This window comes from Mastomys coucha, unplaced genomic scaffold (assembly GCF_008632895.1).
Source record: "Mastomys coucha isolate ucsf_1 unplaced genomic scaffold, UCSF_Mcou_1 pScaffold23, whole genome shotgun sequence".
Lineage (NCBI taxonomy): Eukaryota > Metazoa > Chordata > Mammalia > Rodentia > Muridae > Mastomys > Mastomys coucha.
The window spans coordinates 45,866,898-45,884,879 of NW_022196906.1; the positions used below are offsets into that span (position 1 = coordinate 45,866,898).

At 41.5% G+C, this 17,982-nt stretch overlaps 1 protein-coding gene across 1 annotated transcript in view; it reads left to right on the top strand.

Annotated features, from left to right (window-relative positions):
- Arhgap20 (Rho GTPase activating protein 20) overlaps nucleotides 1-8,402 on the top strand; it is an 81,579-nt gene extending 73,177 nt beyond the window's left edge. Inside the window, exons 13-15 of the mRNA XM_031346188.1 lie at nucleotides 692-881; nucleotides 1,961-2,072; nucleotides 3,222-8,402. Coding sequence (XP_031202048.1) covers nucleotides 692-881; nucleotides 1,961-2,072; nucleotides 3,222-5,074 — 2,155 coding nt within the window. The 3' untranslated portion in view covers nucleotides 5,075-8,402. The remainder of the gene's footprint in view (nucleotides 1-691; nucleotides 882-1,960; nucleotides 2,073-3,221) is intronic.
- Nucleotides 8,403-17,982: the final 9,580 nt, after the last annotated feature.

Sequence of the window (17,982 nt, forward strand, 5' to 3'; positions counted from 1 at the left end):
AGGATGGATGGATGGATGGATGGAAGGAGTATATGTGTGTGTGTGTTCTGGGTGATAGTAAAAGTGATTTTTGGTGAGTAATCATTCAAAACTCTTATCACTTCCATAAATGAGAACAGTGAGAAACCCAAGGGAAACATAATACAAGTTTGACTGACATATGAGAATGGGTGCCAAAAAAGACAGATCTAGGGCACAACTGCCTGTGGAACCTGGGTGGAAAGTGAGCCCGGCTCCCAGACCAAACCTGAAAGTCTCCATGACTGAGACCTGGGTTCTCACCAAGAAAGAGCACTCCTGCCCTGCCGTTCTAAGTCAAGGCATACTTTAATCTTCCGAGGATGCCTTTTGCCGGTTTGCTTGGGGATATTACAAAATGCCTCGGGAGTTGCCTGAGTCAAAAAACCACATCGGACTGCTTTCCTTGGAAGTAATAACAGGCAACGTGCTTTATGCATTCCTCTCCATTGTTGTTGAACTGTGAAGACGATGAAAGATGCAAAAAATAACTGCCGGTGCTTCCGTGTCGCGCCCCTTGCTCCGCATGCTGCCCACCAACTGTAACTCTTGTACGTCTGCACTGTGCTCCTGTTTGCCTGTTTGGTTCGCATGGTTTCCCATGCAGGTGGAGTGAGGGATACCTGTCTTGACAAGTTTCTTAATAAAACGTCCTGCATTTTTCTGTCTTTAGGCTATTAGATCAGCTTCCCAGAGCCAATGTTGTTTTCCTAAGGTATCTGTTTGGGGTATTACACAACATTGAACAACATTCCTTATCTAATCAGATGACTGCATTTAACTTAGCAGTGTGTATCGCTCCAAGCATTCTTTGGCCTCCTGCTTCTTCCAGTCCAGAGCTAGAAAACGAATTTACAAAAAAGGTAATGACATTTTTACATTTTTATGTCCCGAGTCCTCACTCCCCAGCTTGATACATTTGAAATTCACCATGTTCTTAAACACAGTTTCTTAAGTGGCTAAAGTAGAGTTCTTTATGAGGGTTTATTGACCATTCTTTCCTGGTAGACTATGGCAAGTTGATATCAAACAGAGGGAGGGAGAGAAAAAAAATCAGTTGTTACTTTGATTTTCTTTCTTAGGAGGCTGAACAAATACTAAGAAAGCATTTAAAAAACAAACAAAAAAACAAAAAAACCCAAAACCCAAGGCCTTTGAGTTCAGACAAGCCTGAGTTCAATTCTCAGCGCCAACACTTGCCAGATACACAATCCCGAGAGAAGTTCCTTACAGTGGTTCCTTTTCCAGTGATACAGTAGAGATTGAAGTCCCACCCCTGTGCCTGGCTGTCCATCAGGGGTCTGAGGCACCAGTTCCCTTCATTCTCACCATTTCTCCACTGCTGAGGCAGAGAAACCATTGGCCAGTTCTCGTCCATCTCAGTGCCAGCACAGAGCCGACATAGACGCACCTCCCCTCATATGCACCTTAGAGTGTAGTAGGGAGCCATGCTAAGAGTAGTCAGAGATTGCCCAGGTTTCCTTGTTGTCTTCCTATCCCTCCTCCCCTTCCTTCTGGACCCCTAGAGGAGGCGTCTTCCAAAATTACAGCAGCCTGCCCTTTACACAAGAAATCCTCTGTGAGTCCTTATTACTGATACAGTTGATAATGTTGAATAACAAAGTATGTTTCTGCACCCAAAACCACCCTATGGAGAATGCTCGCAATTGCCCTAGTCTAAAGGGCAGCACTGGCGATATAAAGCTTTAGTGTTACACCAGTTTCAGAGCTAAGTGTCGTCTGCTGACCCAGATACAGCTCTGTAGCCAGACTGCTGTCTACAGTATTAGCAGTTGGTGGTGGGTGGGGCTTTTGTATCCCTTCGTATACTTTTCCCTATTCTTTTACATTTTATGGTTAAGATGAGGATGTGTGTATGAAACGCTATATAATAAATGGGTTCTGTGGATCATAACCCTTGACTTCTCTCCGTCCGGCACAGGTTTCTCTTCTTATACAATTTCTGATTGAAAACTGCTGTAGGGTATTTGGAGAAGAGATCACGTCTCTCTTGGGGGAGCTTTCTGAGAGAAGCGACAGAGAACACACCCCAGGTACTGTGAAGAACTGGGTATTTGTATGTGAAGACAATGAGGCTGGCTGTCCCAGAGCCTCTGACCTGGGTCGGTGGGGCCCAGGGCTTTCCTTCCTTCCTCAGAAGGCCTGCTGATGGGGTTAAGATATACATGGGATTGGGCCTCAGCCTGCAGGTTGTACACTGAAGATTTGAACCCTTGTTTTAAATAATCAGAAACTCTGCATTAGAACTACAGTTATTGAAACTGAAATCAAAGGTCCAGATGAACTAAGGGACATCCTGGTTTGGGAGGCCTCTTATCCCTCCAGCTCCTAGTGGATCCTAAGACCTCAGAATTCTAGTGGACTGTGACCCAGTTTGAAACAACTAGCATCTTTGAGGTCGGGGGTAGGTAGGGTAGGGTTCTGAATTCATAGATATACTACCTGCATAACCTAACTTCCTTACTTCCAATTACTGCTGTGCTGCATGCATCAGTATTTCCTCTATGAAACATAAATAATGTTTAACCTTTACAATAATCATAAGAGTCAAACAAAGCCATAACCTAACTTTAAGGAGCTTTTTGAAAGGTTTTAAGGAGATTGGCATGTATCTTATATAACTGTATGCAGCACACCCATGCTAGAAGGCAGACTCTTACTCAGAACCCAGATCAGTGTGACACTAGTTCATTTTTTTTCATTATTTCTCCATTTTATGACATATCCATTGCTTTGAGAAACCCTTACCTTAAAAAGTCACTCCACTAGAAATCAAGAGGAGTCTAGAAGATTTCAGTCTTGGGCGCCAACATTTGGGAGGGCGAAAAGACTCATATGGACAAGGTGGCTTGGTGGGGGAAGGTGCTAACCCTGCCCACAATCAGGCATGACAGACGACAACTGGAGTTTAGTTCCCTGTTGCTGAGAACCAACATGGTATAAAGAAAGAACCAATTTCAACAAATGGGCCTCTAACCTCCTTCCACATGCATTGGCCTATGGGTGTTGCCAACTCCCTCCACACACAAATTTTTTAAACTCTTTTAAAGCTTCTCTCATTCTCCAGGGTAAGAGTTTGAACTCTAGTCATGAAAATGGCAGAGAAGCAGCATGGCTTGCCTTAAAGGTAGCACAGGCTGGATCTGTAAGAATGTTAACCCTGATTTAATTTCTGCCCACAGATATGTCTTGCTTCCAAATGAACGACTCTTCCTATGACAGCTTAGAAAACGAGCTCAATGAGGATGCTGATGCTCCGTGCAGTGACCTGGTCAAAAAACTTGGCCAAGGTAGCCGGAGCATGGACTCTGTCTTAACCCTCAGTGACTATGACCTTGAACAGCCGGAGGTAGAAGGCCTTTTAACCCTGAGCAACTTTGACTTAGATCAGTCTAAAGATGAACACATTCAAATAAAACAACCTCTGGAGCCCAAGCCAATGAATGTTTTCACAGCCTACAGGAAGGTTTCACTGGGGGAGCATGCTAGGGCTCCAGCTGGCCCAGGTACACCCAGCTGCCGGCCTGCAGCTGCAGCAGATGCCCCAAAAGTCCTGAGGCGGCACCGGCGCTCCTCAGAACCCAGCATTGACTATCTAGACACAAAGCTGTCCTATCTCCGGGAGTTTTACCAGAAAAAGTTACGCAAGTCCAGCTGTGATGCTGTACTTTCTAGAAAGGATGAAGATTACCTGAAGCAGACCCAGCCTCAGAAGAAAGGGAATAAGATGTTTTTTAAACAGAGTTCAGTGACAGGCACTGATGTCAGCAAGAGAAACACAACTAATGAAAACATTAAAAAGAAAAGCTTGTCTGGTCATGAAGGAAATCAAGTGACACCTTTCACTAAGTCCAAGCCAGTTCCCATTTCTGTGGCACCTTACAGCCACATGTCCTCCCAGGATCATCCCAGGAAGCAACCCTTCGATGCAGGTACATGCAGGTTCTCCCCACCACACATAGCAGATGCCCAGAAGAGCTCAAGGGCACATCATCGGCGCTGTTCAGAGCCCAGCATAGATGACCAGAACTACAAGCTGTCCTATCTCAGGGGGATCTATTCAAAGAAACAAAACAAAGCCAGCTGTGAGGCTGGCCTCTTGCATGGAGAAGAGGATTATCTCAAAAGGCATAAGTCTTTGCAAATCGAGGGGCAAAAGCTCATCAATCAGAGTTTGGTCATGGGCATTGAGGTGGGCAAGAGCAGCAGCGCGCACCAAAGCACTGAGAAGGTTTTGCCCCCAAGACTAAACCTTTGCCCAAGGGCTAGCTATTCAAGCTTATCCTCCCCAGGCTCGTCCCCATCAGGCTCCTCAGTAAGCTCCCAGGACAGTGCTTTCTCTCAGATCTCGGAACACTCCGTGTTTACGCCAACCGAAACCTCCTCGCCAATAGATTGCACTTTTCAGGCTCAGAGAAAACAGGAAGAATTTTCTCCAGACTTTGACAGTCCCAGCTTCATTTCTGGAATGCCTGGTCCCTCCACAGGGCAGGCCAGCAGCCACCTAGCTTATTTAAGAAAGGGGACCACAGAGCAGCCGTCACAAATGCATTCTGTAACCCTTCACCCCAGTGCATGGTTGAGAAGTGGTTTGGTCACTTTAAAAAACTGGTCCCTCAAAAAGAAAACAAAAGCAGTCAGACCAGAAGACAGGAGAATCTGTCCCCTGAAAGACCCTCTGGAGTTACCATCATGTGCTTCAGGTACTCCAGAGGCTGACTCTCTACAAGAGAGTCAGGATGACATACACCTACGGGTAGATGAAGGACCTGAACAGACAGCCTGTGGGTTCAGTTCTCATGCCTGTCAGGACTCGGAGCAACACGCCAGCTCTCCATTCAGCCTGGCGGAAAGCAGACTCAAGCCTTGTATGATGTTGCACGAGAGAGGAGAGAGTGGAGGGCAGTACCCTTGTGAGAACCCGTGGGAAGGAGCCTCTTCCAGTCTGGAGACTGTGGAGGATGTGGCCAAGCCAGGTGCAGAACCTACGACAGTTTGTGATGACAGGGACAGACATATAACCAAAGACCATTAGCTACAATAAGAATCTGATATCAAAATAATCCGATGTCTTTAAGAACAGGAACTGGGCCAATAAGAGTACAGACAGTAATTAGATAACCCCATTTATAAGACACCTGGGGGTAGGTAGCCCAAGGATAATCATTGCTAATATGGCAATTTCTTTGTTGAGACGTTTCATGATCTAAGGTTTTGAAAGGCTTTTCCTATTAAAGTATGGGTTAAGTCCTTTTCTGAGATTCTCGGATACTGACAGAAGGGTAGAGGAACTGTCCTCTGTAGGAGATTCCTGCTCATGTCAGCAGTCTGAGAGTTCAGGTGTCTTGAGAGGACCAGAGTACCATAAATGCAGCATCTGTGACACATAAGAGAAGAGTGGCAGAGAGAAGCCATCTTTACGTCATGGAGTAAGTAGGCAAGAAAAGGAGCCACTGAGCCGCTCAGAAAAGCATGTAGGTTCACTAAGGAAATCGTGTAAAACCTGTCCCTGAAGCCAAGTCAGTGGCCATTTCTGTGGCTGTTCTTAGTCACGTGTCTTCACTGGGTCATTTTAGGGACCAGCTCGTCAATAAAGGCAGAGTAGAGAAAACTAGTGGGTAAAGAGCCATGGGTGCTGGGACGGCACAGCCTGTAATAGGGTAGCTCGGTTGGGTTTTGTTGTTGTTTTTCTATTAGGGTTGAGTGCATTCACATACATCTTTTTGAAATGGAGAGCCAAATACAAGGAAGGAAGGGTTTGTCCATTTTAGTGTCCTACCCACAGTCCCTATGCAACACGCCTGTGTTCCAGGAACGGAACATACCCCTACATAGAGGAACCTGCTGGCAGCATGCTCTCTCGTAGTGCAGAAGAATAGCCACATCAGAATTGGAGAAATTAATCTCAAGGTCCGTTTTCCCTGGCTGATTAATCTCAGAGGCAAGACTTCAGAGAAACAAGAGATGCTGGCGTTGGTAGCAACATCCATGCTATCGTGTCGTGCTGCTCTCAGTAAGCAAATGTGTGCAGCGATGTATCCAGATCAGGAAGATGGGTCCCGCGATACACAAATGGCCACTGGCTTAGAGTTAATGCCAGTTACTGTGTGAAACTGCTCTCTGTAAGTCACACTTTTTCTCATTTTGAAAAATGGCAGTTGCCTGCCACAGCACTTGCTTCTCAGTTCCACAAGCAGTTTTTATCAATATGGCATCTCTGTGGAAATGTTTCACCTGAGCCCTGCTGCTTAGATTACAGTCAGCCGAGAGAAGACAAGGGGCAACTGTTGATTATTCTTTGATTCTAGATTGTGATTGGTTAAAGATCGGCAGGCTGTAAGGGATTCTTGAGTAGAACACACAATGAAGTTGCAGTTGGGCTGTCTCTGATGGCCCCGGCCTTTGGGTTTTCTTGCTGAACTTCTCCACTTTTTCCAAGTGATTTGTAGTTTATAAATATTAAAATTTAGACCCTGGCAGTTTATCATGGACCTTTGTCCTCTCTCTTTACCTTCAAGGCTACATCAGTATGTCTCCTTCCCCAGCCAGAACGAAATGGAAGGATACGCCCTAAGATAGATGCACATCTTCCTTCATTTGAGATACTCACCTATTAGAAGTTTCCTAGAGTCTATGTGATCTCTTGAATCCCTGTTTAAAAAAAAAAATCCACTCAAAAACTAGCTTATCCCAAATTATTATTCCTACCAGTCACTAGGAAACTCGTGGCAGATGTCTCCTCCTCCTAAAGACCACATTGTCGGTTATAGGACTTATCTCCATATTAAATACTGAAGTGCCACCTACCTCTCAGGCATGGCCCTGTTTGCCCTAGTCATAATTAACTTTCAGACTCTGTGTCCAGTGAGCTCCTTCATGACACTTGGCAATCTCAACCAGATGTAACCAGCTACTTCCATATGAAGACTCCTACATATCCTCTATATCCATATGTATCTTTTGTGGTATTAGTATATAAAGTTGGCAGATCAACTCTTCCCTTTAGAGCATACTACTGTCAGAACTGCAAGATGTGAATGAAGATCTTATGGCTTAGATTGTCTCTCTGTAAGAAATGTCTCCTAAACAAACTAAAGTGTCCTGGCTTTTCTTCCCCTTCCCCCGCCCCCAGCCCCACTCCCTTTCATAATGGCCAGTAGGAAATCATCCACCCAGTTTGAAGCATAGAAGAAAATGACTGGTAAGGTTCTCCACCAACCATTCTGACTCTGTTTCCTTAGACGCCCCCAGGATACTTAATGTGAATAGTCTGTTAATATTGCTGTAAAGTATTGTATGAAGACAGACATGTCATTTTATTAGACTCCATCAATCTATAATATATTAGACTGATTCTTTATCTCAAATGCGATGAGTTTGTATAATATATCTTGACAAATTTTATTACTGTGTTATGTAACAAATGTGTATTTTTGTACCTTGCAGAAACTGCTGCTAACTTTTAAATTGTTTGGTTTTCAAGGCACTGAAAATGGACATGTACAAAGTCCATGCTGTCAAATAAACTGCCACCCTGCAGCTAACAATCCCACAGAGAAACACTGACTGCGGAGAGTTCTTTTGCGCAGTAAGCCCGAGCTCCCTTTGAGTTGACCATTTCATACATAATGAGTTGTGGCCTTAAGTTTTTACTCATAGTTTTTCTAGGGGGAAGAGGAGTGAAATTGTTTTTTCTTTTTATATTTTTAAATCTCGTTTATCAAACAAGTTATGTTTTATATCTAACAGTCCCCCCACACACACTTTTGTCAGAAATTATGTTTTTTTCATTGTATTCCTGGAGTGATGCAGACTAGTTTGTCCACATGCCAAAAGAAATAACAGCTCACTTTGGTTTCCTGTATGAGATTTCCTTTCACATTTAGGCCATTCTGACGAAAGAACCAAGTTGACTTTATACACATTCCAGGATATCTGTTCCTTGAGGTAATCTGTGATGTGTGACAGTTTCCTATGACTACTGTATCTCCAGCGTCTTGAGATTTATTGAGTGGTCTCTGTATAAATTTAACCACTGTTTCAAAGGGATTCAGAACCTAGAAAAACTAGATTTGCTCCAGCTAGGTGGAAAAGACAATCCACTTTCACAAATGTTACTAATTGTGTTTCTACAATGTATAAACACCCCCCACACTAAATTCTATCCAAATTTTAGAGAAACAAATTTGCTTTTAATGAGGACTTAATCTAATGTTAATAATGATCTTCTTCAGAATCTACTCAGCAGGTCATAACACTGAATCAGAAGATTTTAATTTGTCAACCCAAGAACAAACTTCTGGTTTTTTTTTTAATTACTCCCAGTAAATTTTATACTGTGAATAATAAATTTGGGTAAAGCATTTGCTTCCGTTTCTTTCATTTTGGTTAATGAGGTCTTCTCAAAAGCAAAGTTTCCTAGGAAAGAAAGAAATCCCCTCATGGTTTCTGCTGCCTGCCCTGAGTGTTGCATGCATGCATGCCTGTCTCTGACCTACCTTCATGTTGCAGGCACTTTTTTCCTTTTTAAATACAGTCAATGCCTTGAGTGTCATCTTTGTACAGTGTGAATTGTTCTGGTAGATCTGGAAAGAGACTCTTAAGGTATAATTTGCAAACTTTGGTTTTAAAATCTGTTTACAACCCCCACACCACCCCCACATACTGTTAATACTATTAGAGTAGAATATTGTTCTTTGTGTCCCTATTAGATAACATCAGGACACGTAAACATTTCTTTAGATGACATCTTAAGTGTCTTTCAGTATTTTCATTAGTCAAAGTAAAAGTAGTGTTTTGATTTTTACCTTACATAGCAATCAATATAAAATGCAGGCTTGTGGACATTAAGATTTTAAAACTACTTGTTTTATCTGGGCTTTAGATGATATTAAAACTTAAATTTAGAAATTATCTTTGTAGTTTCTTGTATAAGAACTAAGTAAATTAGCTAAAACCTTCTGAAATAGTCTGTTATTCGGAGAAAAGAAAATGGATACCAGGAAGACTTAATCCTTCTCTACCAGATCATGGGAACCGGATTATTGCTGCCTAGAAGTTTCAAGTGTATAAGAAATATTTCATATCTTTACCCCCAAAATGAAATGACTGAGCCTGCAATATCAAAATGTACAAATGCTGAGGCCATCAAGTGTGATCGGCAGGCCCTAGGTGAGTTAACTCAAGAAACAGGATCACAGAGATCTCAACAATCAAGACTTCAGGTAAGATCAGCAACTAAAAACCATCTCCATGAGATTAGTATACAAGAAGAATCAGGATTGAAAAACAAGTTCAAGTCTTGTCTATTAAAAAAAGTTAAGAAAAAAAGAGATCAATCTTAGTGTGTGTGCGTAGAAAATCACATTAAGAGCCAAGCCCATAGCACACTGTTTTTATACCTTTTTACATTGTTTACAGGCCAGGGTCAGCAGTAGCTACCTGCTTCCAGACACAGGCCAGGTTGGAAGAGCACCACCCAGGCTGGGGAGATGTAAATGCAGTGTGTGCAGAAAGTCAGAATAGAATGAGCTGCAGAGATGGAGACAATTGTGATAAAGAAGTCTGAACTGAGATTCTCCACAGATACCTAAGGTCACTTGAGGGATGCTACTCTCACCATGCCTCCGACTACACTAGTGGACTGAGATGGGAGCAGTCTCCTGGTAGCCATGCCTTGAAATAGGATAAAACAATTTATCCAAAGAGATTATAGCAGAAAATTCCACCAAACCTGGACAGAAAATGGACAAACATAAGCATTTAGAATCCCATGTAGACATACCCAGAGAACCACTCCCCAGTAAGCCATAGTCAACATGGCAAAACTACCAAGCAAAGAATGTTTAGTGCCATAAAGAGAAAACTTACTCATGTTTACTATGAAAATAATATGTTTTCCAATGATAAAATCAAAAGCATGAGATGGTATATTTTGAACCCTAGAAGCATTGGTTTACCCAAAATCCATTGGCATACCCAGCAAAAGCATCTAAAATAACTAGAGAAATAAGAACATCTCAAGATTAGTACAGAGTAAGACAACTCAGTTCAAGCCAACACCAAAGAAAAGACCTAGAACAAACTATACACAAAGGCTTCATTCACCAGAACACAAAAAAGTAATATTTCATGAAAGAAAGAAATGAGCAAAGAAGAGCTAAGAAGTAATACAAGTCCAACAGAGTAGCCCAGAAAACCCCTAATCCATACCTACCCCTACAAAAATGAAACAAAAACAGTACATAGAAATAGCAAACTCAATAATGGCATTAAAGGCGAATAGTCTCAATTCGTCATTTAAAGGGCACAGAGTGGCTGGGATCAGAAGCACATTATAGCTAGCTACTTTGCCTCTTAAAAAATTAAAGACCATGCCGGGCAGTGGTGGCGCACGCCTTTAATCCCAGCACTTGGGAGGCAGAGGCAGGCGGATTTCTGAGTTCAAGGCCAGCCTGGCTGGTCTACAGAGTGAGTCCAGGACGGCCAGGGCTACACAGAGAAACCCTGTTTCCAAAGACAAAAAAAAAAAAAAAAAAAAAAAAAAAAAAAAAAAAAAAAAAAAAAAAAAAATTAAAGACCTTATTTGAGGGTTTGGGGTGAGAGTCAAAACATGGAAATCAACTGATCAAGCAAATGGGAAACAAAACCAAACGAATAACCTCAAATCTGATAGACTTCAAACTGAAACTACTCTGCGGGGGGTTGAATATTCTCAGTCCACATGGAGTGGCACTATTAGGCGATGTAGCCTTGTTGGAGGAAGTGTGTCAGTGTGCAGGCAGGCTTTGAGGGCTCCTAGGCTCAGGCTCCATGCAGTGTAGAAGAGACCCTCCTCCCGGCTACCTGCAGAAGACCCATCTCTTCCTGGTTGCCTTTGGAGAAAGATGTAGAACTCTCAGCTCCTCCAGCATCATGTCTGCCTGCATGCTGCCATGCTTCTTGCTGTGATAATGGGCTGAACTTCTAAAACTGTAAGCCAGACCCAGTTAAATGTTTTCCTTCATAAGAGTTGCCTTGGTCATGGTGTCTCGTCACAGCAATAAAACCCAAACTAAGACAAACTCAGAAAAAAGATTAACATCCCTTAAGGACAGGAATTCATTCAGAAGACTGAATTTCTGCACTCAGTGTTACACTTACACCTTCCTTTTTTTTTTTTTTTTTTTTTTAGAAGTGATAGTGGGTAGCTTAAATACTCTCCTTTTTAGATAGGTCTTCAAAACTAAAATTCAGAAGGAGAAAAAGAAAACTTCAGAGCTACACAATACCAGTTGGATTTAAGAGCTCTATGGACAATTTCTTCCAACAGCTGTGAATTACATTTTCTCAGCAGAGCATGTAAGTATCTCTAAAATTGAATAAGTTGTGTGTGTGTGTGTGTTTAAACATCTATAATGACATTGGGACATTAATCACCCTGCAGAGAAAAGCACAAGACTGGACAGATTCAATATTCTATCAGACTTAAGGCAGAGCTAAAACCAGCACTTCTTGAACTGCAGTTGGAATGGGGAAATGCTACCAAATTATTCAACAGAGCAATATTACTATAATAAACAAAGTAGTTAAGGGAAATACAGGCAAATCTCAGTGAACATAGATGTAGCATTTTTTCAACAAAATAATTGCAAATCAAATTCAAGAACATGTCAAGAATATCATGTACATCATAACTAAATTCATCTAGTCCCTAGACACAAAGCTCACCCAACGTTCTCAAATGTAATATGGCATTTTAAGATTTAAGATATAATCACGTGATTTCTGTCTTAACAGATGCAGAAAATGACATCTGACAAAAGTTCAAATTTCCTTCATGATAAAACACCTGCAGAAATGAGTAACACAAGAAACATAATAAATTGTTTTCAGAAGAAAGCTAGAGTCAATATATTAAGTGGGGGAGACAAAATATTTCCTCTAAATCTGGGGTGAGACAGGTTCCCACTCTCTACTCATTCCATAAAGTACTTAAAGACACTTATCTACTGCAGAAAGACAAGAGAAAGAAATGAAGGAAATACTAATAGAGAAAGGGAAGTCAAATCGTGCATCAAATAACCCAAGGGCTGCACTAGAACTCTGAAAAAGCAGCATATATGTTCCTATATAACAGTAGTGGACATGCTGGAAAATGCTCCAATCACAGTAGCTTAAGACTCTAGGGATAAATGAATGAACAATCAGGGTGAAAGACTAAAGAAGTGATAGACTTGAAGTGAAAGACTAAAGAAGATACAGATGTCAAAAGCTAAACAATAGGGAGAGTATTTGTGGCTTGACAGAATCTATATGTTAGATTCTGATAGATATAGATTCTTATAGATGTATAAGTCCAGTGCACTAGAACACAGGACCCAAAAAATTCTTTGTCAAAAATTAGGTTGTTGTGCTATCAAGACTATACATCATTTAAAGATACAATAGCAATAAGTAACACTGGGAGAATGAGATGCATGTAAAGAATGGAAATAGTTACATCTCTCTTATCCTGCTGTTTTAAAAATCCATTCAAAGTACATAAAGGACCTTAATAAAGCCTGCAATGCTGGAACTTCTAGAGCAAATATAGGGATGGTAGTTCAAGATAGCAGCAGCAGCGTGAACTCTTTGAAAATGATTCCAGTAGCATAGAAAATAACTTCAAAATGAAATTGCAACAAATTAAAAAGCTGCTTCACAGAAGAATAAAAGCAGAGTGAAGAGAAAGTCTACGGAATGAAAAGAAATCTTTGCAACTGTGTCTCAGGGGAGTAACATATACTATAGATAAAAGAACATCAAACAGTAGACATAGATCATCTAGTCAATAAATAGGCTAATAGTTCTCAAAAGAAGAAATAGAAATAGCCAATAAATATTTGTAAAAGGTGTTCAACATCCATAGCCATCAGAGAAATACAATTAAAACTACTTTGAGATATGAGCTATTTCCAGTAAGAACCTAACAAAAGAACTACCTATGACTCAGCTACACCATCCCTGCATGGACACCAAAGGGACTAATTGTTCCCACAGAAACACATGTACACCCATGTTTATTGATACAATCTTCAAAATAGCTAAGATTGAAACATTCTAGTTGTACATCAACATACAAATGATAGAGGAAATGTAGTATATATAGGCCATTTTATTAAACATTAAACATTTAAAATAAGGAAATCATGTGATTTGTGGCGAAATGGATACCACAGAAAATCATTAAGTAAAGCTAGTCAGGTTCAGAAAAAGACCGTCTTTGCTCTTATACATGGATCCTAGACTTTATTTTTTTATTAGATATTTCCTTTATTTACATTTCAAATGATATCTTCTTTCTCGGATTCCCCTTTCGGGGGGAAAAAAAAACCTGTTCCCCTCCCCCTCCCCTTGCTCACCAACCCACCCTCTCCTGCTTCCTGGCCCTGGCATTCCCCTACACTGGGGCATAGAACCTTCACAGGACCAAGGGCCTCTCCTCCCATTGATGACTGACTAGACCATCCTCTGCTGCATATGCTGCTGGAACCATGAGTCCCACCATGTGTACTCTTTGGTTGGTGATTTAGTCCCTGGGAACTCTGAGGGTACTAGGTAGTTCTTATTGTTGTTCGTCCTAAGGGGCTGCCAAACCCTTCAGCTCCTTGGGTTCTTTCTCTACCTCCTTCATTGGGGAACTTGTGCTCAGTCTAATGGATTGCTGTGAGCCTCTACTTCTGTATTAGTCAGGCACTGGCAGACCCTCTCAGAGACAGCTATATCATGCTGTCAGCCAGCACTTGCTGGCATCCACAATAATGTCTGGGTTTGATGAATAATATGGGAAGGATTCCCAGGTGGAGCAGTCTCTTGATTGTCCTTCAGTCTCTGCTCCATAGTTTGTCTCTGCAACTCATTCCATGGGTATTTTGTTCCCCCTTTTAAGAAGCAACGAAGTATCCACACTTTGGTCTTCCTTCTTCTTGAGTTTTTTGTGGTTTATGGATTGTATTTTGGGTATTCTACTTCTGGGCTAATATCCACTTATCAGAGAGTGCATACCATGTGTGTTCTTGTGTGATTGGGTTACCTCACTCAGGATGATGTTCTCCAGTTCCATCCATTTCCCTAAGAATTTCATAAATTGTTTTTAATAGCTGAGTAGTACTCCATTGTGTAAATTCCTGTACACATTTTCTGTATCTATTCCTCTGTTGAGGGACATTTGGGTTGTTTCCAGGTTCTGGCTATTATAAATAAGGCTGCTATGAACATAGTAGAGCATGTGTCCTTATTACATGTCGGAGCATTTTCTGGGTATATGCCCAGGAGTGGTATAGCTGGGTCCTCTGATAGTACTATGTCCAATTTCCTGAGGAATTGCCAAACTGATTTCCAGAGTTGTACCAGCTTGCAATCCCATCAGCAATGAAGGAGTGTTCCTCTTTCTCCACAACCTCGCCAGCATCTACTGACACCTGAGTTTCTGATCCTAGCCATTCTGACTGGTGTGAGGTAGAATCTCAGGGTTGTTTTGATTTGCATTTCCCTGATGACTAAGGATGTTGAACATTTCTTTAGGTGCTTCTCAGCCATTTGGTGTTCATCAATTGAGAATTCTTTGTTTAGCTCTGTACCCCATTTTTTAATAGGGTTATTTGGTTCTCTGGTGTCTAACTTCTTGAGTTCTTTGTAGACATTGGATATTAGCCCTCTATCAGATATAGGATTGGTAAAGATCTTTTCCCAATCCATTGGTTGCCGTTTTGTCCTATTGACAGTGTCCTTTGCCTTACAGAAGCTTTGTAATTTTACGAGGTCCCATTTGTCAATTCTTGATCTTAGAGCATAAACTATTGGTGTTCTGTTTAGGAAATTTTCCCCTGTGCCCATGTGCTCAAGGCTCTTCCCCACTTTCTTTTCTATTAGTTTCAGTGTATCTGGTTTTATGTGGAGGTCCTTGATCCACTTGGACTTGAGCTTTGTACAAGGAGATAGGAATGGGATCCTAGACTTTAAATAGATCTTATATTTAATATGAAATCTTATGTAATAAGATCTTTAAATAGATCATATATATATATATATATATATATATACACACACATTATATACATATATGAAATATATATGGAAGCATGAGACTTTAAACAGCCAAAGTTCTTCAGCAAATATGAATTCTGGATGTATTATCTAATTTCTAAATATAGTATATATTCAAAGTAATGGCAAAAAAACAGCTTCATATGCCCAAAGAATAGGATAAAGAATGCAGACATAAACTCACATAGCTACCTAAGATGAACAGATTCTTGAAGAAGGTGAAAAAGACTTATGTTGGCCAAAAAAAAAAGACATGCCCTTTAAGAAATGGTTCCAGAACAACTGGACATTCGCATGTGAATATTGAGACTCTAGCTCACTTGGTACAAAAATCAACTCTGGATAAATAGACCTATATCAAAACCTTTGAAACTACTAGAAGAAAATGTACCAGAAACACCCTCATATCCATGCTGAGGTAATAACTTCTTGGACTTCAAGTTCTCAGGAAGTAGCTATGACTGACAACTAACTGTAACTGAATCAAATTAAAAATTTTCTGAACAGCAAAAGAAAAATTAGCAGAGTGAAGACACAGCCTATAGAACAAAAGATCCTTGCCAGCTGTCTCTCTGAAAAGGGGGGTTGATACTCAGTATATATAAGGAATTTTTAAAAATCAACAGCAGTCCAGTTAACATATGAGCATATTGTATGAAAAGATATTTCTCAAGCCATAACAGAAATTTTCCCAAACCCATGGAAATAATGTCCATCTAGGTATAAGAGGCCTTTAGAACACCAGATGGACATACCAGAAAAGAACCTCCTCACACCATATAATAGTTGGGACACTAGGAACAGAGTGTAGCTCCCAACACCCCTGTCAGATGACTCCGAATGCCTATAGCTCCTGATCTAAGGGATTTAATAGTGTCCTCCTTTGGCCTCTGCAGGCAGCACATTTGTGGCATGCATTTATTTATGCCACAGGTATATATATATACATACTCTTGTGGTAAACCTCCAACCCAAATAAGCTCAGGCAGTGAAAACACAACTCAATTAATATGAATACATTTTTAATTAGCCAATCAGACTTATGTATCAATAATAACACAATTTATAAGATGCCAGTACAATGATTTTGGTGCCAAATAATAATGATTAAGCTTTAACACAATTATTCTAACCTTTTGATAACACCACGTCAGCCTCCATTCTGGTTCTCCCTCTCCTCCTCAGACTTCTCTCTCTCCCTCTCTCCCTCTCTCTCTCTTTCTGTCTCCTCAACTCCCTTCTCCTGCCCAATCTCAAGCCTCCTACCTCCCTAATGTGATTGGACAGGGAAAATCCTGCAACAACATACAAAGACTGTTTTAAAACTCAAGATAAATTAACAAGAAAATCAAGCTACTAAAAAGAAAATAAAGATCAGAGCAGACATTAATATAACTAAAGAAAGAAAAATATTTTAAAACTCAGGAAAACTACAGATAGGTTTACTGAGAAAAAAAAAAAAAAACGGCAATTGCTTATCTAAGATCACAGGTGATGGTGATCGCACCTGGCTTGCACATGGAGCTGGGAATCTGAACTCAGATTCTCACACTCGAGGGATAAGCACTTTCCTTTGGACACATCTCTGTGCTCCAGATTGATTGAGTGGTTGGTTAGTTGGTAGGTTGGTTGGTTGGTTTAAATTTTTGCATCCTTTTGACCATAAAGAACTAGCTTTCTCTGAATGCCCCCTCAATGCTACGTACTGTAACACAGTAATGAACAAGCCTCGGGGATCTCCAAAATGGGCTGTAGAGCGCAGTAATTATTTAACGTAGAAAGGGCTGAAGCAAACAGTGATGTAGGGAAGGAAGATGGGGCTGACAGGAGCCATGGCCTGAGGAGGAAATCTCTGGTCCAGTGTCCAGGGGGATTCCCTGAAGCGAGCGAGGGTTCTGAGGGCATCTAGGGCAAACACATTCCCGGCAATGTGGAGAATGGGAAATTGCCCAGAAGTTTGGAGCACTTGACATGTGTGCGGCTGAAGGAGAATAGATCTGACAGCTTAGGTATTTTGTGGTCTATTTTTCCTTCTGTTGCTTCCAGGTTGTGTCAAAAGATTAAAAGTATCAACGAAAGCCAGAGCTATCCGAAGTGACCTAAGAAGTCTAACGGCCAACCTCAGATGACCTGCAGAGGCCATATCTGGCAGTTGTTCTGCCATCAGGAAGTAGCAGGGCGTTGCTTCTCCATGGCCCACATTTGTTCCTCACAGTTACTGACTGGAAAAGCAGGTCACCCAATGCTTAAAGATTAGCCAGTGGGGGAAGGTGCATCCAGGTTGAGACCCAGAAACAGCCTTCCCTCGGCCCTGCTTCAATGCAGATCCTCTCCACACCAAGAATCTGAGATTTTCAGCTTTGGCTTCCAGTCTCTCAAATGCCCTGGTACTTCTCTGGCTTTTATGCAGGTGTCACATACCACTGGTGTCACCCGTGGAGTCTGAGCTGTGGTGATAGAAACCCTTGCTTCTTTAAGGACACAAAAGCAATGCTCAGTCCTAAGCAAGCTAGCCAATGTCCGATTCATCTGGCTCTGAGGAATGCGTGCCTTCCCTCTACATGGTCTCAAGTGCAGGCTACCTCCAATGGACAGGTGGCTGGTCTACATTTAAATGGCTCTGTGTCATGTGGCACTGATCTAAACCGCTGGCCTGATGCCCTGTACACAGAGTTGGGGCACTGGGCTTTTATTCTTCATCCAGTCACATGTCTGGGTGGGGCATGCCTAAGAACTAGGACCTTCCCACTATCCCTCAAATGCAAGGTGCTTGGTTCCAAGGGCAAAGGAGAATAACAGGTGTAGTGCTGGGTGGCTGACAGGTAGTCCCAGAGTTCAGGACGTTTTATAAGTTCCTTGGATTCCCCTTCTTTCCGA